The following is a 21,796-nucleotide window of genomic DNA, read 5'->3' as shown; positions in this document are numbered from 1 at the left end:
ATATTCTGCTTCTGGGTTAAAAACAAAAGTGAACAAAATTGACTGGCCCTTTCAGAATTGCTGAAAGGTTCCAAATAGCTAATTAAAATGGATTTCCCCTGAAAGGAAATTTTTGTGGATAGCAAGTTTGATTATCTTTAGCTTGGGTAGCAACCTGTTAAAATTGAGTGTTTGCAAACATTGTTTCTAGGAATTAATTTAGTCTTCTAGGGCTGGCTAGGAACGACAAGTCTGTGCTATTCAACCTTGTCATCTTTCCTCCTAGGTATCCTCAGGATATCATATCACATGCATAAAACCTGTTTTCCTTTTTTTGTTTCTTTCCATCCCATAAGCATTGACCACTTTGTCCTCCAGTTAAAATGACTGGAGCAGGCTGTTGTGCAGCTTTAAATTATTTGATGATCAAAGAGACAAAATGAAACTTCAAGTAAGCTGTGTACATTATGTTTACAGTGTGCATTACAATGTATATTACATTTTAGTACTTTATGTACATTTCTAATAAGCTGACATTTAGCTCTAAAACAATGTATATGACGTAAAAATATTGAGCTGGCAGATCAACAGATTGATACAAATACTTATACAAGAGGAGCATGACATTTGAAATTATAGCCAAGACAAAAAAAGGAAAAAATAATAGATATGAATAAATCAAACATTATACAAACCTTCGCCTGACTGTTATATTTGCAAGCATTTTTCTTTCTAGTGGCTCCTGAATTCGATATAAGGATTGATGAAAGAAAACTGTGCCATAAGGATTATCATTGGCAGGTATTATAATATTTGCCACGCCATCTAACCCAATAGCACCACCATTGGAAGCCTGAGTTAATTCTACATGGACAATCTCAAAAAGAAAACAAAAAAAAGAAAAAGAAATAATGCAGCTAAACAATTTTAGGTATTTCTAACAATAATCACAAACAAAGTAATATCTGAACTTCTTGCACCTTCCTGCCAGAACATTCCTTGCCTTTGTTTGCACACATCTCTATTACAAGTTAAAACTCTAATACTATTCAAGAAGGACGATAAACTGCTTTACTTACTTCTTCTATTTCTGGAACATCATCAGCCAGGATTTCCAGCAGCAACATCTGAATGGCTTCCCCAGGGGCAAAAGTAATATTACCCAAGGTGACCTGCAAGTCCTCATCAGCAGGATGTCCATTAATGGTAGCAACCCACTGAATTGTAACATTACCCAGAGTCCCAGCATTGCGGATTATTGGCAGATTTATGGTTACTGATCCAAATTCAGGCTCCTCTACAGTGAATTTGGTCATCTGAAATACTGAAGCACAGCACAGAGAGATGTATTTCAATAACAATGAAAATGAAAGTAAATATAACAGGTCCTGAAGTACACAGTTTTACTTCACTTGGTTGCGTTTACTTGCACAGGTAATCACTTTTAGCCAGGTTTAAACTTAAAAGCAAACTTTCAGTACTAATATTTTCAGATACAGAGGAAATTAGCATGAAAATTAAGACCTCATCCAGGAAGTTTATTCCAGCATACTCATTCTTTGAGGCTAACCACGAGCCTCTAAACTCTTAGAAGACAATTTCGTAATTATTCTTTAGCAGCTGTCATGTCACTTACTGAAGAAATAAGTTAAGATGTTCCATCTGAAATTCTTTCAGTTCCATCTGAAAAACTTTCAGTTTTTATGAATTAAGTTAATTTATTATCCATCTGGAATTATTTTGTTCTGACAATTTTCTTCCCCCTACCATTTTCTACTGGACAAAATGGAACAAGAAGAACTAAGTAGGGTATCAAAGGAATAAAAATGTAAGCCAAAGGAAAAGGCAGGAAAAAATACACAGAAAAAAACCCCCAAAGAATAAACAAAAATGATAAATTTCTGATATATCATTAAATTTTGGAAATCACCAAAACCCTTCTCAAAACCTGTGTAATGAAACAAGTTTTGGAATGTATACACAATTAATTTTATTGATAATAAAAGACAAAAGAAAAACTAAAGTACTTGACAGAAAAAAAAAGAAAATGTAATTGAATTTCTCTTTATATTTTACAATGTCCCCAGATTTTTAAATCTGCTTTGGCTGATTATCTAGTAAAACAAAGATATCAACATATTTAAGCAATGGATATTACAATGCAGATTTTGGCTTAAACCTATTGAAGAAACGCAGCACTTCTTAGATAAAAAATAAAAAAGTAAACTAAAAATCCATCTACTTCTATTAAAAGATTCCAAAATCTCTCTATATCAGCTGACCTAATACTACTTTTGTTGTTGTATTAAAGCACTATTACTCCCTCATTGTATGCTTTAATTTAGTTTATCTTATCTTTTCCTTTACTGTAATCATTCAGGCTTCCTCTTTGTCTTTTGAAAGTTTTTATTCAGTTGCCCAGTAACAGCTCACGCAAAAATCTGCAGTAAAAATATGAAAATATGCAAATAAGACTCATTTACCAAAGGATCCAAATGGGTCATCAGAAGCCTCAATAGTTATGATTGCCCTCGTCAAAGATCCAAGCAAGGCTCCTCCTGTTGTTTGATTCAGTAGCTGAACATAGAATGACTCCTCAACTTCAGGACTGATATCATTAATTATATAAATTGGCACAGCTTTACTTGTTTCCCCTTCGAGTAAGACAACATCTGATGAGGCTACACTGTAGTCCTCACCTAGATTTGTAGATTAAAAAAAACCCAAAGCAACAAAAAACAGAGAATATCAATGCATTATGGTTCAGCGTATTGAACATCATCAGTAACACTTACCTTCTCTCTTTCTCCTTCTGACACATGCATTCCTAAATTGTTTTCCTAAACATTGCATGGTGGGTTTAAGTAAGTACACAGGACTAAACAGTAGCACATACTAGGTCAGGGGGTTTTTTTCTTTTTTTTTTTTTTTTTTTTTGCAAGGTGGTAGGCAACTAGGGAAATAAACACCACAATTACTTCATTCATTTCACTTCCTAGATTCTTCAGTGATGCCTCAGAGTTTTCTAGAAGCTGATGCATGATCTCTCCCATAGGATTCTTATTTGCTAAGCACAGTCAGTAAATGTCTCAATAATTCTTTTTCTTTTGTACTTGTTATACAATAGTGCATTCAATACATACTTGTTTGCTTTGACTTCTCAAAGCATACAGCATGCTCTTTCCAAGTTAGTGTATACTGCATGCTTCTGCTATTCTGATCACTCACCAGCTGTTGCAGTTATTGGCATGGCTTTAAATTTCACAGAAACATCTGAAAATATTCCCCCAGTCCTGGTCACGTTAATGATTGGTCCAACATAATTTTCAGCAACTCGCACAGTTGAAGCTGAAAGCTGAAGTGTTCCAAAAGCATCATCATTGGCATTGATAATTACATGTGCTATTGTCTCATCCACTAATCCAAGTCGAGGAGAATTTATAACTGAAACATAAAGAAAACTTAGTGAGGAGGTGCCCAAGATGCCTGCTATCTATGGCTTTAGAGTTGACAGACATACATGTAAGTTTAACGGTTAGTCGCTACTAGCTTTCAACAAAATTGCCTTTTTTAGAATTGGACAAAGTATAACTACTCACTGCACCAACATACTTTTGGTATTTGAAATACATTTTGGCAGAAAAATCCCCATTTGTAGTAACTTATTATTTTACCCTCCTGTCAAAGGCAGGCAGTGGAAGGTAGGCTGTGGAAGGCAGGCAGTTATGGCTTTTAAAAGCCATAATTTTTTTTGAAGAGGTGAGGTACTGTCAAGTAATTTGTTTATCTATTTGACCATAAAGCCAGTAGCAAGATCATACAGTTCAGAAGAATTTCATTTTTACATTTGCTATGATGAAATATAAATAAGATTTCAACCTCCCAGCAGAATTATATTCGAAGTTTTCCTTAATATCAATATTTTCTAGGGTGGGGCAGCAATTAGATATGCCAAGAAGTTTTGAAGTGCAAATCAGGCTGTAATGACCTGCATTTATCTGAATGAGAGATGAAGCAAACATTCTCTACACTAAAAAAGTAACATGAGGCTGTAATTCTGTATCGCTTTATTTTAAAATGACTATTTTAGCTTTCAATAAGCAAAACAAGCTTACGTGTTCCCTAATACTGAACTTCACAGAAATACACTAGCTGTACAGACATTAGTGCACAAAATCAATACTGTAACATATTTGGCCCGAAAAACCTTGGATAAGGCAATACAAAAGGGATAAAGATATGCTCATCCATCCCTGTAAAAATACTGTGCTACAAGCCAACAGCACACATGGAAGGTAACTTGGAGATTTCTTAACTATACAGAGTTTGGCAGAGGTAAAAGGTTTATCATTTAACTTGCTGCATTTTATCTGGTTAAATATAAATACTACCCTTCATATTTAAATTGTAGGTTTTACATATATAAGATACTTACTTGGCCGATCCTGCACTTTCTCAATCAAAACAATACTGCTTAGCTCCACAAAAACAGACTCTGACCTCTCAGGATCATCATCATCCAAAATAGGCAAATATATTGTGGCCTCACTTTCATCAGCTGCAAAGACCGTGTAGCCTGTGATAGGTGTGTAATCTTCTCCCTCTATTGCTCTAACAACATCAGGTGGAAGAAAGGGGGGCTTTTCATCATCGCCCATTGTCCTGTATGTTACCATCACTGTGCCGAGGAGACCACCATGCCTTACTACTGTCAGGGGGATATTTCTTGTTTCTTCTTCAACTTTTATTGGTCTGTTTCGCTCAGAAAAGATGAAGACTCCATACGGATCATCATTAGCTAAAACAGTTAATGTGGCATTAGTGTGATTTCCAAGACGACCACTGGACACATTGACGATCAAAACTGAAAACATCTTATCCAATTCAGGAACTTCATCGGGAGAAACCTGTACTGTAATATTTGCTCTCCCTTGGCCAACATCAAATGTTACATTCCCATGTGTAGAGATGAGGTCTTTGGTAAGATCACAGTCTATGATCCAATGCAGTGTCACCTGAGACAAGGCCCCATGAGTTCTTACAACCTAAGAGAAAAATATAAAGATCTGCATATTTTTGTTCTGTGAGAAAAAGAAACATAAAATTATGAGATAGAATTAAGCAAAGACATTGACATGATGGCTTAAAAATAAATTTGTGTTTTAAATAAGCAGTGTAATCTTTATTACTGCTGTTTTTTTGCATCACCAACACTGTACATCAAGATGAGGTATTACTTATGGTAGTAATGCCTCAAATGTAATTTTGAGGCATAGAAGTAATTTTAAATTTTTGGATATTATTATAACATCATTTTATCTTCAAGCTGAATGATGAACATTAGAAAACTCAGTATGGAATGGCAAAAAAAAAAAAGTGCATGATAAAGTAGTTATAAACCCTATAGACTCATAGCAAAAAGATCACAGAACACTCAGTAAAAACAGACAGAAGAGGATTGCACAGCAATGTAAAACTCAAAGCTTTCTAACCTGCAGCACAATATTGCTATCTCCATCTTCAGGCTCAGTTCCATTCACTGAGAGTGACTCAGTACTGAACTCAAACACACCATGCGCATCATCAGAAGCGTCAATAGTCACAAGGATGTGTGACGCAATCCCCAAGCTAGCTGTTAAGTGCAAGTTCCAAAAAGGTTATTTTTTCTAGCATCTTTTCTTACATGAAAGTAAACAGCTAAAGAAATACGTTGCAAAAAAAACTACACAGAAGAGTATGACTGGAGTATCTGTGATGTTTTACCTTTGGTTTTTTTTTAATGCATGATAACTATGCACATGGATAAAGAACTGACCTTCTGTAATGCTGTCCTGTTTAGTTCCATAGTTCTATGGAACTGTGCAAGCAATAATATAACAAATATGAATATTTTAAGGGAGGACTAGGTTTAATGAATGAAAATGAAGCAGAATTTAGGATGGTGGGGAGTTACATTGTAAGACACAGTGTAAGCAGATAGACCAGATGAATGCAGGTGCCATCCTAACATAAGCTGGAATGGAAAACAAAATAAAAACCCAAGTCCTGTAAATCCCACTACTAAAAAATATTGTCTTGAGTTAGATAAATTGCTGCTCAGAGAAAGACCCTGGCACTTATAATCTTTTTTGGAAACAAGGAAAAGGGAAACAGCACTTCAAATAGAAAGGGTATTTGGGCATTGGAACAGGCTGCCCAGGGGACTGGTGGAGTCATCAGCACTGGAGGTATTTAAAACATGTGTAGATGTGGCACTTAAGGACATTGCTTGGTCGTGGACTTGGCAGGGTTATGTAGGTTGGACTTGATCTTAATAGTCTTTTCCAACATAAACGATTCTAAGATTTCATGAAAAAAAACCCAAGAAGCTCCAGAAAGTTGCTAAACCACAGACTTGCTTCAAATTCAAACTGAAATTTATTGCAGTTACAAATAAAATTGAAAATCAGGCCATCACAGAGAAATAAATTTGGATAATGGTTGCTCATATTCCATCTTCAGCTCTGTAGGGTTTAATCTGAAGTTGCATATGATTAGGATTTTCCCTCAGATTTTATGTTATTTCCACATGAAGTATCTTTTATTCTGCATGTCTGACATAAATACAAACTTAAAGAGAAGAAATAAAAAATAATCAAAACATTCCTTAAAATATCTAAGACAGCTTACTTTAAGAGTATTTTTGACATGCAGAAAATAAAAGTAACAGAAAGCACACACCAAAGCATACAATCAGGTAGTTTTTTAATTACCTTCAATTTAAAAAGTGTCTGCTTTTTTGTTTCTTGCTCTCCAGAAAACTTGACAATTTTCAAACAGAATTAATTCTGCAAATTGTACTTCTGGAGTTAGCATATTGTGTTTTACAACAATATAGTTTTGATGGTATAGAAGCTGTTATTTTCTGTGCTACACTAGATACTGACCGCTATTGAAATTATGCCTAAATTAAAATGGAAAAGAATATTTTGACAGAACTTTATGACAAATCTAAATTAATCACCTGTAGCTGTAAGTAGGTGTCACAGTAGCACTACGACAAGTTGTGTCAATGTAGTAATTTGTAAGGGATATTACAATTAGCAATAAAACCCAGGATTAATTGAAAATGCTTACCATGTTGATGGACAGTTGGAAGGAAGAAATCCATGTTCCCATCACCACTACCACTGCCATCATTTCTAAAGAGCTCAGCAACTTTAAGATGACAGACATACAGATATATACACATATATACATTTATAAATAAAGAGAAAGCAGAAAGTAATTTAAACATTTCTAGACAATACAAAAAGAGAGGAAAGTATTCTAGGAAGGCATCAATTTTGGATATAAAAGTATACAGGAGTCCTGATAAAAGCCAGAAAAATTATTGGGTATGCCACCTCATTTAATTCATAACATTGGATATAGCAATGGAAGGTCAGAAGGAAAAAAACCCACATACACCTCTGTTTTCTCTTTGCTTTCTTTTGGTTTTTGTGTCTCCTTTTTGTATTTCCCTTTTCTCACTCCTAAATGAGGTCTGTCATGCAATTGTCTTGGAAAGGCCAAAAAGGGGGTTTGTGTTAAGGAGGTATCTACCTAGTGAACAACTGAAGTTAGCTGTAGTTTTTCTGACAAAAAAAAAAAAATTGAAAAGTTTTATTAACAAAACAACAATTCAACCAGAAAGTCCCCATCCATGATAGGTCTCAAAATCAAAAGAATCACAGCATTGCACCATAGTGCCATGTTGCACCATAGACACTAAAGGTAGTATGACAAAACTTTCCAGAAGGCATCACACTTGCATTTCTGGATTGCTGAAAAAAACCCATCCGTTAAAGAGTTGCTTTATGGCTGCCAAAGTTTCTAATACTTTTTTCCTCCAACCAGCTTTACAATCTCCCTTAAAAATTTTCTCCAACAGAAACAAATTGTGTAGGGACAGAGTGGTTTTCTGTGGCAGGAGCACTGATGGTTGCCATCCCATGTAACACCAGGATTTCCACTGTGTACAAGAAAAATGCATTTTTCTTGTTCTTCCACTAAGCTAGCAGCAACATCTGAAGCTCAGCTAAACTTTCTAGTAGGTCTCTCAACACCCACAGCACCCTACCACTATGATCCAGTTGAATAAATTATGAGCCAGTCTACCCAATTCCTCTGCCACTCAGTGGCAGATAAAAAACCCATTTTGGCTGTTTAGCCTCAAATATTTTATAAATATTGACAATTTTTTAAAAAATTGAAATTAATATATTTTTTACATTATTTTAATTCTCATTACCAATCATGAAACTATGTAATGTGAAAGCAGCAACTGCCTTTAAATGACTGAGTCCATAGTAATAGTACACTTTCTTTAGGATCTGGTGGTTTGCAGGAATGATTAACAAATCATCTGAACAACAGTTTTTACTTAAGAAAAATTACAGTTATCGGGGTGATATGGGGATGTTTGCTTATCTTTAGAAATAACATGGAAATAGGAAATCTAAGAGACGTAAGATTTCCGTAGATGAGTAGAGGTCATGAAAATACAACCAATGGATTGATGTATGTGCCTTACCTCCTCCCTCTGGGTTCAGTAGTTCCACTTTAAAAGTTTTTTCTAATTCAGGAATAGCATTATCAGTGATGTTAACAGTAATGTACTTGTATCTTTCTCCTGGCTGAAATTCCAATGTGCCAACAACTGCCTGCAATATGAAAGCTATTCACATTTTTGTTCAAGTCTAATGTTTTCATCCATATGAAAAAAGAAACAGAAACTTGATTTTGTTTGCCTTTGTCAAAATACTTACTTTTTTTCAACTAAGCTTTTTAAAAATCTCCTGAATCTTTTGTTATGAGAAAAAGGCATCTAAATTCACAAATAAATCTAATTAAATTCTAACATAATTACAGACCTTGGAAATGGCCATACCTGATAATCTTTAGGACTGAAAGCTGTAAGCGGCACTGTTCTGTATTCCACCAGAACTGTTCCAAGAAGGCCTTGTGCACGAACTACCAGTAATCTGATGTGTCCAACTTCTTCTTTAACAGTGATATGGGGCACAGCAGAAGCTGGCAGAATCATTTCATCACCTGGCTGAGGAGGTGGCCCCACTGAGAACTGCAGTAGACCTGGCAGACAAGAAGTACTATTTACATGGCTTCTTGCACCAAATTCAAATTAGGATTATAAATGGAAAGCAAATTATTTGTAATATTTATATTAATATTTCTGAAATTAAAACCCAATTATTGATATGCCCTTAGGACTCAATCATGTTATTTCCAGGGATGTGCTGTGCACCTTCCCCTCTCTTACTAATATCCGTATCAGTTTTGACAAAGTCACAGCACAATAAGAAATCCAGGTCTTCCCAAAGGAGCCTCAGTATGTCATAGTATTGGGTACTTACTGCCATAATAAACATTCAGAAATGTCCTTCCTCATCAGGAATTCCTACGTGAGTAAAACTTGCACAGGATCAACTACATACAACCATTATTTGCTCTCAGAGGGAATCATCGCCTGTTTGATCTGGGAAGCTTTGATGCTTTTTTGTAATATTCTCAAGAATAAAAAACTCAGCTGTCACTTTTGTATCAAAATCATGAACTACTCTCAAATTAGCTAAAGTGGAATACGTGGCACTGCTTCCTCAATTATCAAAGCTAAGCAAAGTTTTTATCTGTTGAGCTGGAACTATACAGTTATCTGCAACAACACTGAATTATCTCCATCACTGTTACCATAGGGGTGGTCACTGGCTTTGATGCTGATATCAGTAGTTTCCTTTTCTGGATCTATACTTGCTCCACTGGTAGGAGTTGAACCTAGTTTTCCATCTCCAGACACTGCAGAGACTAACGTCACACGGAAATATTCATTTAGCTCCGGAATGTCATCATCAATAACATGCAAGTTTAAGACCTAGAGAAGGACCAAACCATGGAGAAATCAAATCATGCGACATACAAACTTACGAGTTTCATGACCCTGTTTAACTCATAAAATTCTTTGATTATGTAGTCAGCTGTATCTGCTGTGTAGTTCTGATAGTAACGTAGACCACAATTTTGCTTTCCACATAACTTAACCTTACTTCTAGGATAATATTTTATGTTTAGAATATCCATTTCAAAAACAACTTTACCAAGCTACCAGAGATGGAAAGTGTATTATCTTATGTGCCTCAAATTACATAAACACATAGCCAAGCAAGCAATTATTTATTATCTGCCTTAACATAAGCATAGTTTAAATTAGGTATATTGAAAATGATATATTTGATAATTTCAAAATCATGAGGCAACTGTGCTTCTGTAGAGACATTAGAGTGATTAATCCAGTTTAGAGAGAAGGTAAAGCAAGCTTTTTATTCCACCTTGAGATTGCAGATCATACTATTAAATAACGTATCGTGCTCCACACAGGCTAGCATGTTTACCTCAGATAATTTCAGCTTTCTATATATTGTGACATAAGTAGACAAACTTGCAGAAGAAAAAGGTTAAATAGCTGACCACATTTAGAAATATGTAGCTTAGAAGAAGCTTACAAACATCAGTGGAAAATCTCTTAAGATATCCTATCTGACGAGCAAGTGCTCCCAGTTTGTTCGTTAGGACCATGCCCATTAAGTCTTCCATAGGGAGGCAATAGATTGGAGCACATAGCAGCAGAGCAAGAGCGTATACCAGCCTTTTTCTGTCACTAGATAGAATAAGGCAGCCTCATTCATGCCAGACTAGAAAACCTCTCAAAATTGTTGCTTTATATGACTGTATGCAATGCAGTAATATGATTCAATGGAGAATTAAACCTGAATGAACAGTGACATGAACAAACTCTTTTCGGACATCACAAGCTTTTTCCAAACTCTAACCACTTGCATTGTTTAACTGGGACCAGATCCACAGTTCTTACACAGCCACCTGGATCCTTTCTAACGTTGCCAAGTCAGTGCATACTGACTTCAGTGTAGTGTTAAAAGTGAAATGAAGGCCAAACAAGCACTAATAGAAAACACATATTCACTTTCTACAGTATTGTGGTCACACGTCTCTTCTTCAAATAAATGTGAAATTCCTGTGCTGTGGGTCAGGACTGAATTCATAGAAACAGATTAAGCAAAAGGGAAAGAACATGGCCAACAGTGGTTGCAAGACACTCGATTACAGCAGTGAACTTTGCTGCTGTCTATTGATTTGGAAATAAATCTAATTGACGCGGAGATAAATCCAAGTTTCAAAACTCAGAACAAAACCTGATAATTTTCCAGTTTCAAAAGTAGCTGGATCCATTATTTCAGCCCAGGACTATCTACACTTCAAGTACACAAATAGATATACATAAATCTAACATACACATATTTGTAAACGTATTTTATATATTATGTGCATTCAAACACATGGTGACCCCTGCACTGAGATCCACACAGATATACACAGATCTATAAGCATCTAGTATATCACTTATCAGTTGTCAGGAACGAAAAAACCTGCAAAGCACAAGAAAAGCCATGTGAAGAAAACACTCTCTGGTATCAAAAGCTGTCAAGCATCCTCAGAAGGTGTTTTCCAGCAGGTTTGCAAAGGACAGAATGAATAGTTAATAGGAAGGTAGGGTTTACCTCTGATCTCTGCCAGGGATGAAATGTGATAGTGCCACTGCTGTTAGAAAAATCGGTAACATGGTAATTAATGCCAGTGGAATCAACTTGCGAGATAATGTAATTTATATACACATAGTCTAGGGCTCCCCTTGTACGCTCCACGACACAGGATATAGTGGAACCCTCATCAGCAGTCTGGAAGAAAGCAAGAAATTGAAAGGTTTTTTATTGTCAATCAAAGTAATAGACACAAAACATGGAATCCTGTAGTCCTAGTCAAATGTTCAGGTAGAATATTGTTGTCATGTTAGTTTCAGCACTTTAGGAATGGCAGGAAGCTGAAACTGAACTTGATGGTGGTCAGAACAACCTTAGTGGAATTTGCAACAGCTTCTAGTATCTCCCTGAGGACTACAAAGATAAACCAGCAACTATGCACTGTTGTTTGCTTTAAACACAACCTTTTCCCCCAAACTAGATGTCAAAGATGATCGGAATGCTTAAAATATACATGACAAAAGCAACTGAAACTATAATTTTATATTAATGTCAATTATTTTAATTTTCACTAGCAATAATTTAAAGAAAAGTTTGGATTCCCCCTTTCCCAAACTAGAAACACTACGGGGAAGAAAAAAAAAAGAAAGAAAAAAAAGGCAGACATTAAGATTACACTATATTACGTCACTCAGGAAAAACTTTGAAAAATTTTCTGTGCTACAGTAGGAAGTTCACAAAGAACATGACTCCAATGTTCACAGCTTCATGTATTTGGAATAAAATAGGGATTGACACTGACCATATGTTTTAGAAAATTGTGATCATAGAATTAAAATGGAAAATAATTTTATTTGAAAATTGCTGGGCAGGCAAATACACTTTGGAGCTCCTGTATAACACAGTGCAGACGCTGCACATGCCTTCAGCTGCCTAGGAGACAGATATACACATAAAGCAATTAAACTATGGATAAACCAACACTGTGTATCTGCACGATCACTGAGAGCTCTGGTACTTCCCTGGTGAAATGGAAGTCAGATAAGTGCAAAACAATTAACATGCCATATAAATTTTTAATTTTGCTTCACGGTCAGTTGATGATCTGTGGCATCACAGTATTATCAGTGGCATTTGAAACTGAAGGAATCTATTATCATAGCATATGGTAGGCAAGCAGAAAGCAAACTGAACCAAATTGAAAGCCAGTATCACTCTGGCAAGATGGTTACTTTCAAATGTATCATAAGCACTGCAGTTAGAAAGAATGTAATTAAAAAGTCAGGAGAGTTCCCAAATTGGAAACTATTCTGAAATTTGTCTTCCAAAATAATCCAATACCAACAGAAACAGGTATCATGTCTTTCATCCTTATAATTGATTAAAGTAAAAAATTATGTTTATTGCAATCCTTCCCAAAATAGTAGGAAGTTTGTAAATTGCACATATGGTGGCTATTATCAAAGAAAACTTTAATGTTTAAAAAAATAAGCAATTCACAGCCAGCTTCAACTGAATTCACACCAAACATATGCAATTTATACCTTCTAACTTATGACAGCAAACGATGTGGAAAAATACATCACATCTTGACATTGCATGACCTGTGGTAAAGGCCTTTCAAACACATCATGTAACACAGAAATACAAAATAAAAATATTTGTAATAATCCATTCTCCAAGAAAGAAAATCTTATATTTTAATTGGTAGGCCAGTCTCAGATGTAACAGAAGCAAAGCAAAAAATATTCTTCTAGAAAAACTTAAGCCTTAGACTTCAGTTTATGCTATAAGATCAATTTCCTTAACAAAAATAATTTGAGGGGATTTTTAAAAATTATATTGTAAATGCCAGTGAGACAGAGACTGTAGTAACAGAACTGAGACATTTCCATATTCTGGAAAAACTTTGCTTAACTACAAAAACCTAACAATGTGAAATCAAGGGCCCATGCAGGCCAATTGGTCTTGTCATTGATTTTTGTGTCCAAAACTTCACCTATAATCTTCCTTACAAACACATTACCTCAGGAATACATGCTCCAGTGAAGCCAAATAAACCATTAGCATTATCACTTTTCTGTATTCTTAATCTTGCTGTGGTATTTTCTTGTGAAATTCGGGCTCCGCCACGCACAGAAATGAGCTTTAGGATGAATAACTCCTCTCCTTCTTCCTCTTTGTCATCCTTTGCAGACACAATGAATGATTTGTTGGTCTCTCCTTGCTGATACTCCAAATACCCAGAGACAGGGTGGACATCACTCTTTGCAGGAGTTGCATGGAGTTCATAAATCTCTGCTCGTGTCAGTTTACGCTCGTAAAGCCTTACATCCTGCATTAGCCCTGTGTACCTACTGCTGCCATTGATTCCTGCTCCAATTCTCACTGTTCCTGGACCTGAAAAGGAAATTCCAATTTTCCTCATGTTACTGTATTTCTGCAAAGCAATAAATCTGTGGCTGAATAGCTGCAATTGTTAAAAATCATGATAAACTGTTTGTTAACCCTGGATTAGGAGTCCTGTTGATCTTGAAATGTGCAAAACCAGGGGGTTCCTTGAGCCTCATCTCAGTGTTATAGGTTGGTTATCACAGGTCAAACAATTCCACCCTACACTGTTCACGGTTTTCAATCTACTAGTTCTATCAGCATGTTGTCACCATCCCTTAATTTAATAGGGCTTGGGAACTTCTCTTTCCATTGGAGATTTGCAGAGCACAACTGCAACTCCTCTCAGCTTTTGTTTTGCTAAACAGACCCCACTTTTTCTCTCTCTACTAGGACAGTGGACCCATTCTGATGATACTTCCAGACATGCTTTTCCTCTAGTGCACTGGGAATACAGACTTCAGAAATGTATCCCAAATTCCAAAACATTTTTACAATAGTATTAATATTTCTCTGTCTCCAAAAAATGATCCTACTCAGCAAATCATACGATCTCAGCTGCCTTTTCCACATACATAATAAGCTGGTAGCTCATACTCTTTCGTATTGTGCTAAAACACATAGATAACTATTCTTTCCAGAATCCAAGAGGAAGAAAGTCTGTTTGCAGCTACAGTGCTGTAAATCTTAAGGAAATTATTAACTGCAAAACATATATAACTGAATGTATACATGATAAGCATACATATATAAATATAATTATAAATTATTAGTTTATTTTTAGATTATTGCAATCCAAGCTTTGTTACCATTCTGAATTTTTGTGAACTTTCTCAGCTCTAATTTCCATATGCTTTTTGAAAATCATCAGAATTTTCTATCCATTCAATTAACTAATCAGATATAATAATTTCAGTATCTTGCATACACTTGTAGAGGAGCTAGGCTCTTCTATCCATTGCACAAATTTACATAAGTAAAAAATAATGCAGGCTATTGGCTCACCATCAGCAATTGCTTCTCCTTTAAGACTCTTCAATCCTCCCAAAATGGGAATTCCATCCATGTAAAATTCAATTATACTTTCATCCAGAGTAATCAGAAGGTGAAGCCAAGTATTTTCATCCAGATATTTCAGGACTGCTGCTTTAGCCATGTATGTCATATTGGATCCTAATGCTGTATAATGAAGCACTACAGAAACATGAGAATCATTTGTCTGTATTTTCACACCATAATATAAGGTCCCATTATCATCATCCTTTTCAACTACATAACCATCAGTACTGAAGTTAGGAATTAACCATGCTGAAAATGTAAAATTGGTTACTGCAGTATTTCCATTGTACAGGTATTCTGGACCAATAATCCCAAATGAATCCTCTTTTCCACTGAAATACAAAGCATCTGTTCCACTGTGGTGACGCCTCATGTGGGGCTGAGATTGTACTGAACTTGGAAATGATCCCAGCAACAAGAAGTCTACCATTGATGGCAGTCCAGCTTGGAATGTACTAGACAGTATTTCCCAACCTAAACGGACAACGCCGAAGGTGCCTTGCTGTCTCCAGATGGTGAAGTTTGTAATATAGGAAAGATCATCTTCAGAAAGAACATCTTCCACTATCTCTCTGTCCTGGCTCTCGGGATCTATAACAAAGACTCCAAAAGGGTCATCATTGAACGGGATCATCACAGTTACAGCAAGGTTTGTTTCAGATAACTGACCACCAGGACCAGGAGATCCACCTATATAATGGAAGTTGAAAGAGCAAAAGTTAATGGTCTGTTTCAAACGACACGGTCTGAAAAAAGTTACTAAGTACTTTAAGATTTTTTAATAAAACACATTTCCAAAAGGACTTAAATCTTCTTTAAAGAGACTCTGAAATCATATAAAATGCTCTCATTTAACAGTAATATAATTTAACTGTATCATTTTAAAGAGATTATATGAAAATTTTCATAGAAAACTAAGCAGAATGTAATTTTTAACAGCAAAACATACATTTGCCTTTCAGCTGAAAAAAGATTACCTCCAACTTTTCCGTATTAGTCAGTAAGACAGGTTACCTTTGATTATTCGACAAACATGGGGCCAAATTCAGTTCTCATATTACTCATATTACTCCAAGAATTACACAAATTTTGAATCGCAAAATTTGGACCATTGCCTCTGAAACAGAAGCAGAGACACCTTACAAAATCAGATTGTGTACTAAAACTGCTGCCACGTCCTGCTATCCTGCCAAGTCATCTCTTTCTGCACAGTAAGAATTCATGATACGAAATCATGATGTGAACATAGAGCCTCTATTTTCAACGTGTGCAGTGATCTACTGATCGTAAGTATGAAATCTTCTGTACACACATATGGATTTGACTTACAGGAAAGGTCAACACATATTTTTAGTTTTGTCTGGGATAGTAGACCATAAACAGTACTGAGGTGGAATGAGTTCAGCAGATTTGGAACCCTGCTCAGTAGCAGACCTGTAGTAGTTGTAGTTTAAGTCATACGAAGTGGCAACTCTAAGTGTTTTACCCACTTCAGAAAAAAAGCAAACAGACCAACCAAACTCCATCATGGTACACATGAATAGCCTCTAATACCTTTGCTTTGTCTTCAACTACATGAAGATCTACATCTCTGAAATCACCAGAAGGCATCCTTTTTAAAGGCCAGATCACCAAAATGTGTATAACAGTAATTCAGGAACTGATTAACTGTATTCATGTGTCTAAATAAAGATTAAATGAAAAATAAACCCTAAAACCTTACCAGAATAGTACATGATATCAAGCCATGATTCAAGGCAAAGCTCTTTTCAGGGTTGGTTTCTTCTTGATTGATTAAACATAATTCTTTCCTACCAGATATGAAAGGAATGGTGATAATGGAAGACAATACCTGAAGCATTCACCAACTTCAGAACATAAAATTCATTGAACTCAGGAATTCCATCCGAAATAGCATGGAGTGTTATTGGCTTTGATCCTTCACCATCTATGAAGCTCAGAGTCCCATATGTTTCATAGAACTCTTCTCCTGGCCTCAGTGCAGAGTCATTATCAAACAGCTGCCAGGTCAACGAGACATTGCCAAAGTGTCCTCTGTGTCTCAGAACCCTGTTCAATGACACAGAAAGAGTGAACATCCTGGCAGGCATGCACCAGCGTTCTTTAACAAGGGAAAACACAATTACATTAATATTTCTTACTGTGAAAAATAATATACAATGTTCTGGGTAACCAGGTATGACCAATAACACAATCATCTTTGAAGGCCCACAATTTCGAATTAGAATTCTACTTCCATGGTATACCACAGGCACTTTAACAAAAACTAACAGAAGGAGTACAGTGATTTTTAGGCTTCAAAGTAGGATGCCAAAAGAAATTAACAACCACGTAGTTAGATCTATCTGTATTTTGAAAAGTTTTTTTACTTCTCTGTTAGTCCTGGTTATATTCTGGTCAATCATCTAGATTCTTCTGTATCTAAAGTCTACTGCGAATATAACAAAACTATGCTATAGCCTAATTTTTCACATTTTAACATTAATTTCTGTATACCTTTAAGTATGCACACTCTACTTGATAACAGTACATGTTATGTCTTCAGTATGTTTACAAATCATTTAAGCCAAAATTTGGTAATTTTTTTAATATATTTTTATCAAAGTAAACTTGCATGGGATTAGATCAAAGTACTATTCATAAAGTGCAACATACATCAGTTAAAAGTACAAAAGTATTATTTAAAAGTTACTTACAAAAAATTGTTACTTTTGCCTTCTTCCACTGGCTTCTCTAAAGTTTCCAATGAGAAAATTCCATTAGGATCATCATTTGCTTCAATAATAACTGTAGCCACTCCAGCCTTAAAGATAACAGTATCCCCTAAAAAAAGAAGAGTGATTAATTTTATCAAAACTGGAATCAGAAATGGAGGGAACTTGAAAACTGAGCGTGTTTCTGTCTCACACTAACTGCTTTTATGCAAACAAAGAAATGAACAATGAAAAAAACCATGAGTGAAAATGAGTAATTGAGATACTTGGTAACAGGCAAATCAGAGTAAAAGTACTTCAGCAGCCTCTCGTGCGAAGAGGAAGACAGGAAAAAAATATGTGACATGACCAGAGATTCTGAGCATAAAGGGTTGTATGGAAGGTACTATTTCATGTTTGAACAATTGGTGAAGTCAAAAGAAAAATATACGTATTCAGAAATCCCAGCTCTCCTTTAGACCTAGAATAGAAATACTGCAGTTAAACTAAATGCAAGCTAAGAACAATATCTAAGAGTTTATTAAAACCTATTATATCCCAGCCTATCTGAAAGAAAAAAAATATAAAATACCTGTGATGCAGAGTGGAAGGTAGTAGGATTTATGCATGTATTAGCACTATAGGGACATTCTAACACTCTTCCTATGTCCACAGATGTACATTATTCTCCATCTCCATCCCATTTTTTACCCTGTTTAAGAGCATTAGGCTAGCTTTTGTTCCAAAGTAAACAATGCGTTCACTGCTTTAACTTCATACACCTGTATATACAGTCCAACAGGATTATCAAAAGGGTTGTAGCAACTAAGGCCAATATATGCAACAGATCACAGAAAGAATTTTTTTCTTTCTGCTTCCAGGAACATGTATAGAAACATTCTGTATTCTTAGTGATTCTAGTGAGGCTGCATGATGATATATTGGAACAGGCTGCCCAGAGAAGTGGTGGAATCAGCGTCCCTGAAAGTATTCAAAAAATGCTGAGATGAGGCCCTTAATGACTTGGTTTAGTGGTGGACTTGGAAGTCCTGGGGTAACGGTTGGACTTGATCTTAAAGGTCTTTTCCAACCTAGTTGATTCTATGATTCTATGTTCCTCCTTTCAGAGGCAAGGGGAACTTGGAGCTACCCATTCTTGTAGGACCAGTGTGGTAGGAGGAAGCCATCATATGTTCTCAGTAGAGTGGTAAGAGAAAATACCCGTAGGTCATGAAGAAAGTTAGTAAAGTGGAAAGAGATCACTGAAGATAAAATTTAAAAAGGGAGAAGAATGGTTTTGTCTAATCATTTCCATAAGGTTCACTTTGGATACCAGAGTGAATTTTACCTGACCTCAGCAAACAGATAAGCTACTTTATACTCAAATAATTACTAAAAATTCCCCTATAATTCTCTGTCTGCCTGCTACCAATGACTAGGGCAGATGCAGTTTGAGATCAGTGAATCGTTGTGAGCAATTCAGAGATAGGCCACAGGGTGTCTGCTTTCGTGTGACCTCGAGCACTCCCCTTAGTCTCACTAACTGTGAACTCTATAGATCATTATAGGATGTAATGAGAGCTAAGACACTTCGTATGCATGTCTAAATGAAGAAATCTAATTTTACATTTCCTAATTGCAAACTGAATCCCTGGTAGGTATTTTACTTTGTGAACCTACACCACAATCTAATGTGAAGTTATAGTTTTATGGTTAGTTCTAATAGTCTTCCTTCGCTTTATTGAATTACAGCCCCTCAATTCTCATACATTGTTTTGATGGCCTATTCAATTCGGTTTTGGTTCGCACTGCAAAGATACGCAGTGCATTCACAGCCAGTTATTACCTCTCAGCTACAGAATAATAGCAACTGAAAGACAGTTTATCATTAGAATTTACTAACATGGCTGTACATGACTCTCCCACGATCTTAAGATTTGGGAGGACTAGAGGTGGGAAGGGTCTTTATTAAGCAGGTAAACCCCAGGTAAGGTTATCTATTTCTTAACTTATATTTTCTTGTAAATATTAAATAGCAGTGATCTTTTTTCCAGAAGATACCTATTTCAAATATAGGAATGTGCTGAATAATTTTCTATCATTCCCTGATAAATGATAACTTTAAAAAAAGAAAAAAAAAAAAAAAAAAAAAAAAGGACATTATTTCTAAGATAATAAAACCATTCTTTACTCATGTTACATTAGGTAATTCTTATCACATATTTTTCTGTAGATTAAGCCTTATAAATCAATAATGTCAAACTGAAAAAAATTCATGCTTACATTGCACTAGTACAAAAAATAAAATAGACCAATTTACATGGGTTTCCTCTATAATAAGGCACTCATGTTTGTTTTTACAAAAATCAGGCAGTTATGTAGTATACTCTGGAGCACAACAAAAAATCTAAAATAACTGCTCTTTCCTTAAGATTGTTGCAATACTAACGTTCTTTAGACTTGTGTTTCTGTAATCAAGTCAAACCCCTATCTAATCTGGAGCATTTACATTTGAAAAGAGACTTTCACTCCAGTTATTTTTGCAGGAAAGGTTTTAGCTATACCGTTTGATTTTTGTTTCCAATTACACAATTCAAGATGAAAATCCAAACACATTGTGTGCAGTAATTGTATAGTAATACTGAAGCAAAGCTTATTAATTAATACTTTGCATTTATATATTGCTTTATGATAAGACCAAGCTGGTAAAAAAATTGCAGGGGGGGGAAAAGAGAAGAAATACTAAACAGACATCAAATCATTACTTTTACCTGTAGAATTCAAAAGGAAGATATAGAATGTTTCATCAGTTTCAGGGATATCATCATCATTAATATACACAGATAAGTTCTGCTCTCTTTCTCCAACATCAAACAAAATGACACTGCTCTTTCCACTGGGAACAAAGTCTCCTTCTTCAGCTGTTGCATCTCCATTAACAGTAATATACTGTGCAGCAACAGCGACGTCCACAGATCCATTCCTTAGGACTGTGAAGTCTGCAACACTTCCTTCTTTAACACTTACTGTCAGCGGTTCTGAAAACACACAAGCAAAAGGTCTACATGAGTTCAAGCCTGAGCTCCTTGCATGTGGTGGCCTGTCTTCTTAATCCTGCCAAAGAGGATGCTTTTCCTCAGTGAAACAGAAGGCATGTGTGGAAAAGGCATGGAAACATTTGTGAGTACAAGAGAATACTGTCGTACTTAGCCACCTAGCAAATCCCAGTATCAACAAAGTGAATAATAAAATAGGAGAAGGTTCTGAAGGAAACAATACAAATTTGACACAACAAAAATACAAACGCTTTATAATAGTTCCATTGGGATTAGGATTTCTCAATGATCTGGTCTGTCGATAAAATCTCTTTGGGTAGCATATGTATTCTACATAAAAAAACAGTAATATCTAACCTGCAAAATAAATGGGATCATCATTCCTTGTAATTTGTAAAATTGCACTGGTTATATTGCCCAGCCTGGCTCCACCAGTAGGATTGAATAAACTGATGACGAATACTTCCATCTCTTCAGGTACCTGAAAGAGAAAGTACCACCAATTTAATTTCTTAGATACAAAACAATGAATCAATTAAAATGAACAGCTAAGGGAGTTAACAAACCAGAGATTTCTGAGTGTTGTTTTTTATTTATTAATCCTCAAGTGTGTCAAATGACAGTTCATACCGTAACACAGAAATCATCATCAGCCTAAAATCCTTGTAATAAATCCCCTTGCTTAGTAAGTCCTTGTAATAGGTCTTTACTGTTCTACAGATGAACCAGAAGTTATCTAGCAGTTTCTGCCTTCGGATACATATAATTTACTCTCACAGCTTTATTTATTTATTATTAATTATTCTCATTCTTTCTTATATTACTTCAAAAATATCAGCTTTAAAAATTAGAATTTCTGCTACCAAAATAAGGGCTTTATTCAAATGAATTTTTCTTTAATTTAACCACATTCAAATACTCTCTGCTTCTAACTTTATTTATTTATAGGTATGCATGGATTCTCATTTTTTTTATGATTTGCTGAAATAATCTCAGTATTAGCCAA

General features: G+C 35.5%; 1 protein-coding gene across 1 annotated transcript in view; it reads right to left on the bottom strand.

Annotated features, from left to right (window-relative positions):
- Window positions 1–21,796, bottom strand: part of GPR98 (G protein-coupled receptor 98) — a gene marked incomplete at its 3' end in the record, with an annotated part of 66,308 nt that overhangs the window by 15,662 nt on the left and 28,850 nt on the right. The window contains exons 16-32 of the mRNA XM_010010356.1: window positions 21,148–21,271; window positions 20,506–20,772; window positions 17,738–17,864; window positions 16,873–17,090; window positions 14,967–15,710; window positions 13,597–13,970; window positions 11,592–11,768; window positions 9,709–9,889; window positions 8,891–9,093; window positions 8,534–8,663; window positions 7,096–7,176; window positions 5,472–5,611; window positions 4,415–5,024; window positions 3,208–3,423; window positions 2,463–2,678; window positions 1,059–1,303; window positions 675–856 (exon numbers count right to left, since the gene is read on the bottom strand). Of these exons, the coding sequence (XP_010008658.1) occupies window positions 675–856; window positions 1,059–1,303; window positions 2,463–2,678; window positions 3,208–3,423; window positions 4,415–5,024; window positions 5,472–5,611; window positions 7,096–7,176; window positions 8,534–8,663; window positions 8,891–9,093; window positions 9,709–9,889; window positions 11,592–11,768; window positions 13,597–13,970; window positions 14,967–15,710; window positions 16,873–17,090; window positions 17,738–17,864; window positions 20,506–20,772; window positions 21,148–21,271 (4,235 nt within the window). The remainder of the gene's footprint in view (window positions 1–674; window positions 857–1,058; window positions 1,304–2,462; window positions 2,679–3,207; window positions 3,424–4,414; window positions 5,025–5,471; window positions 5,612–7,095; window positions 7,177–8,533; window positions 8,664–8,890; window positions 9,094–9,708; window positions 9,890–11,591; window positions 11,769–13,596; window positions 13,971–14,966; window positions 15,711–16,872; window positions 17,091–17,737; window positions 17,865–20,505; window positions 20,773–21,147; window positions 21,272–21,796) is intronic.

Source organism: Nestor notabilis, unplaced genomic scaffold (genome assembly GCF_000696875.1).
Source record: "Nestor notabilis isolate BGI_N333 unplaced genomic scaffold, ASM69687v1 scaffold10422, whole genome shotgun sequence".
Taxonomy (NCBI): Eukaryota; Metazoa; Chordata; class Aves; order Psittaciformes; family Psittacidae; genus Nestor; species Nestor notabilis.
This window is presented reverse-complemented; position numbering and strand designations above follow the sequence as displayed.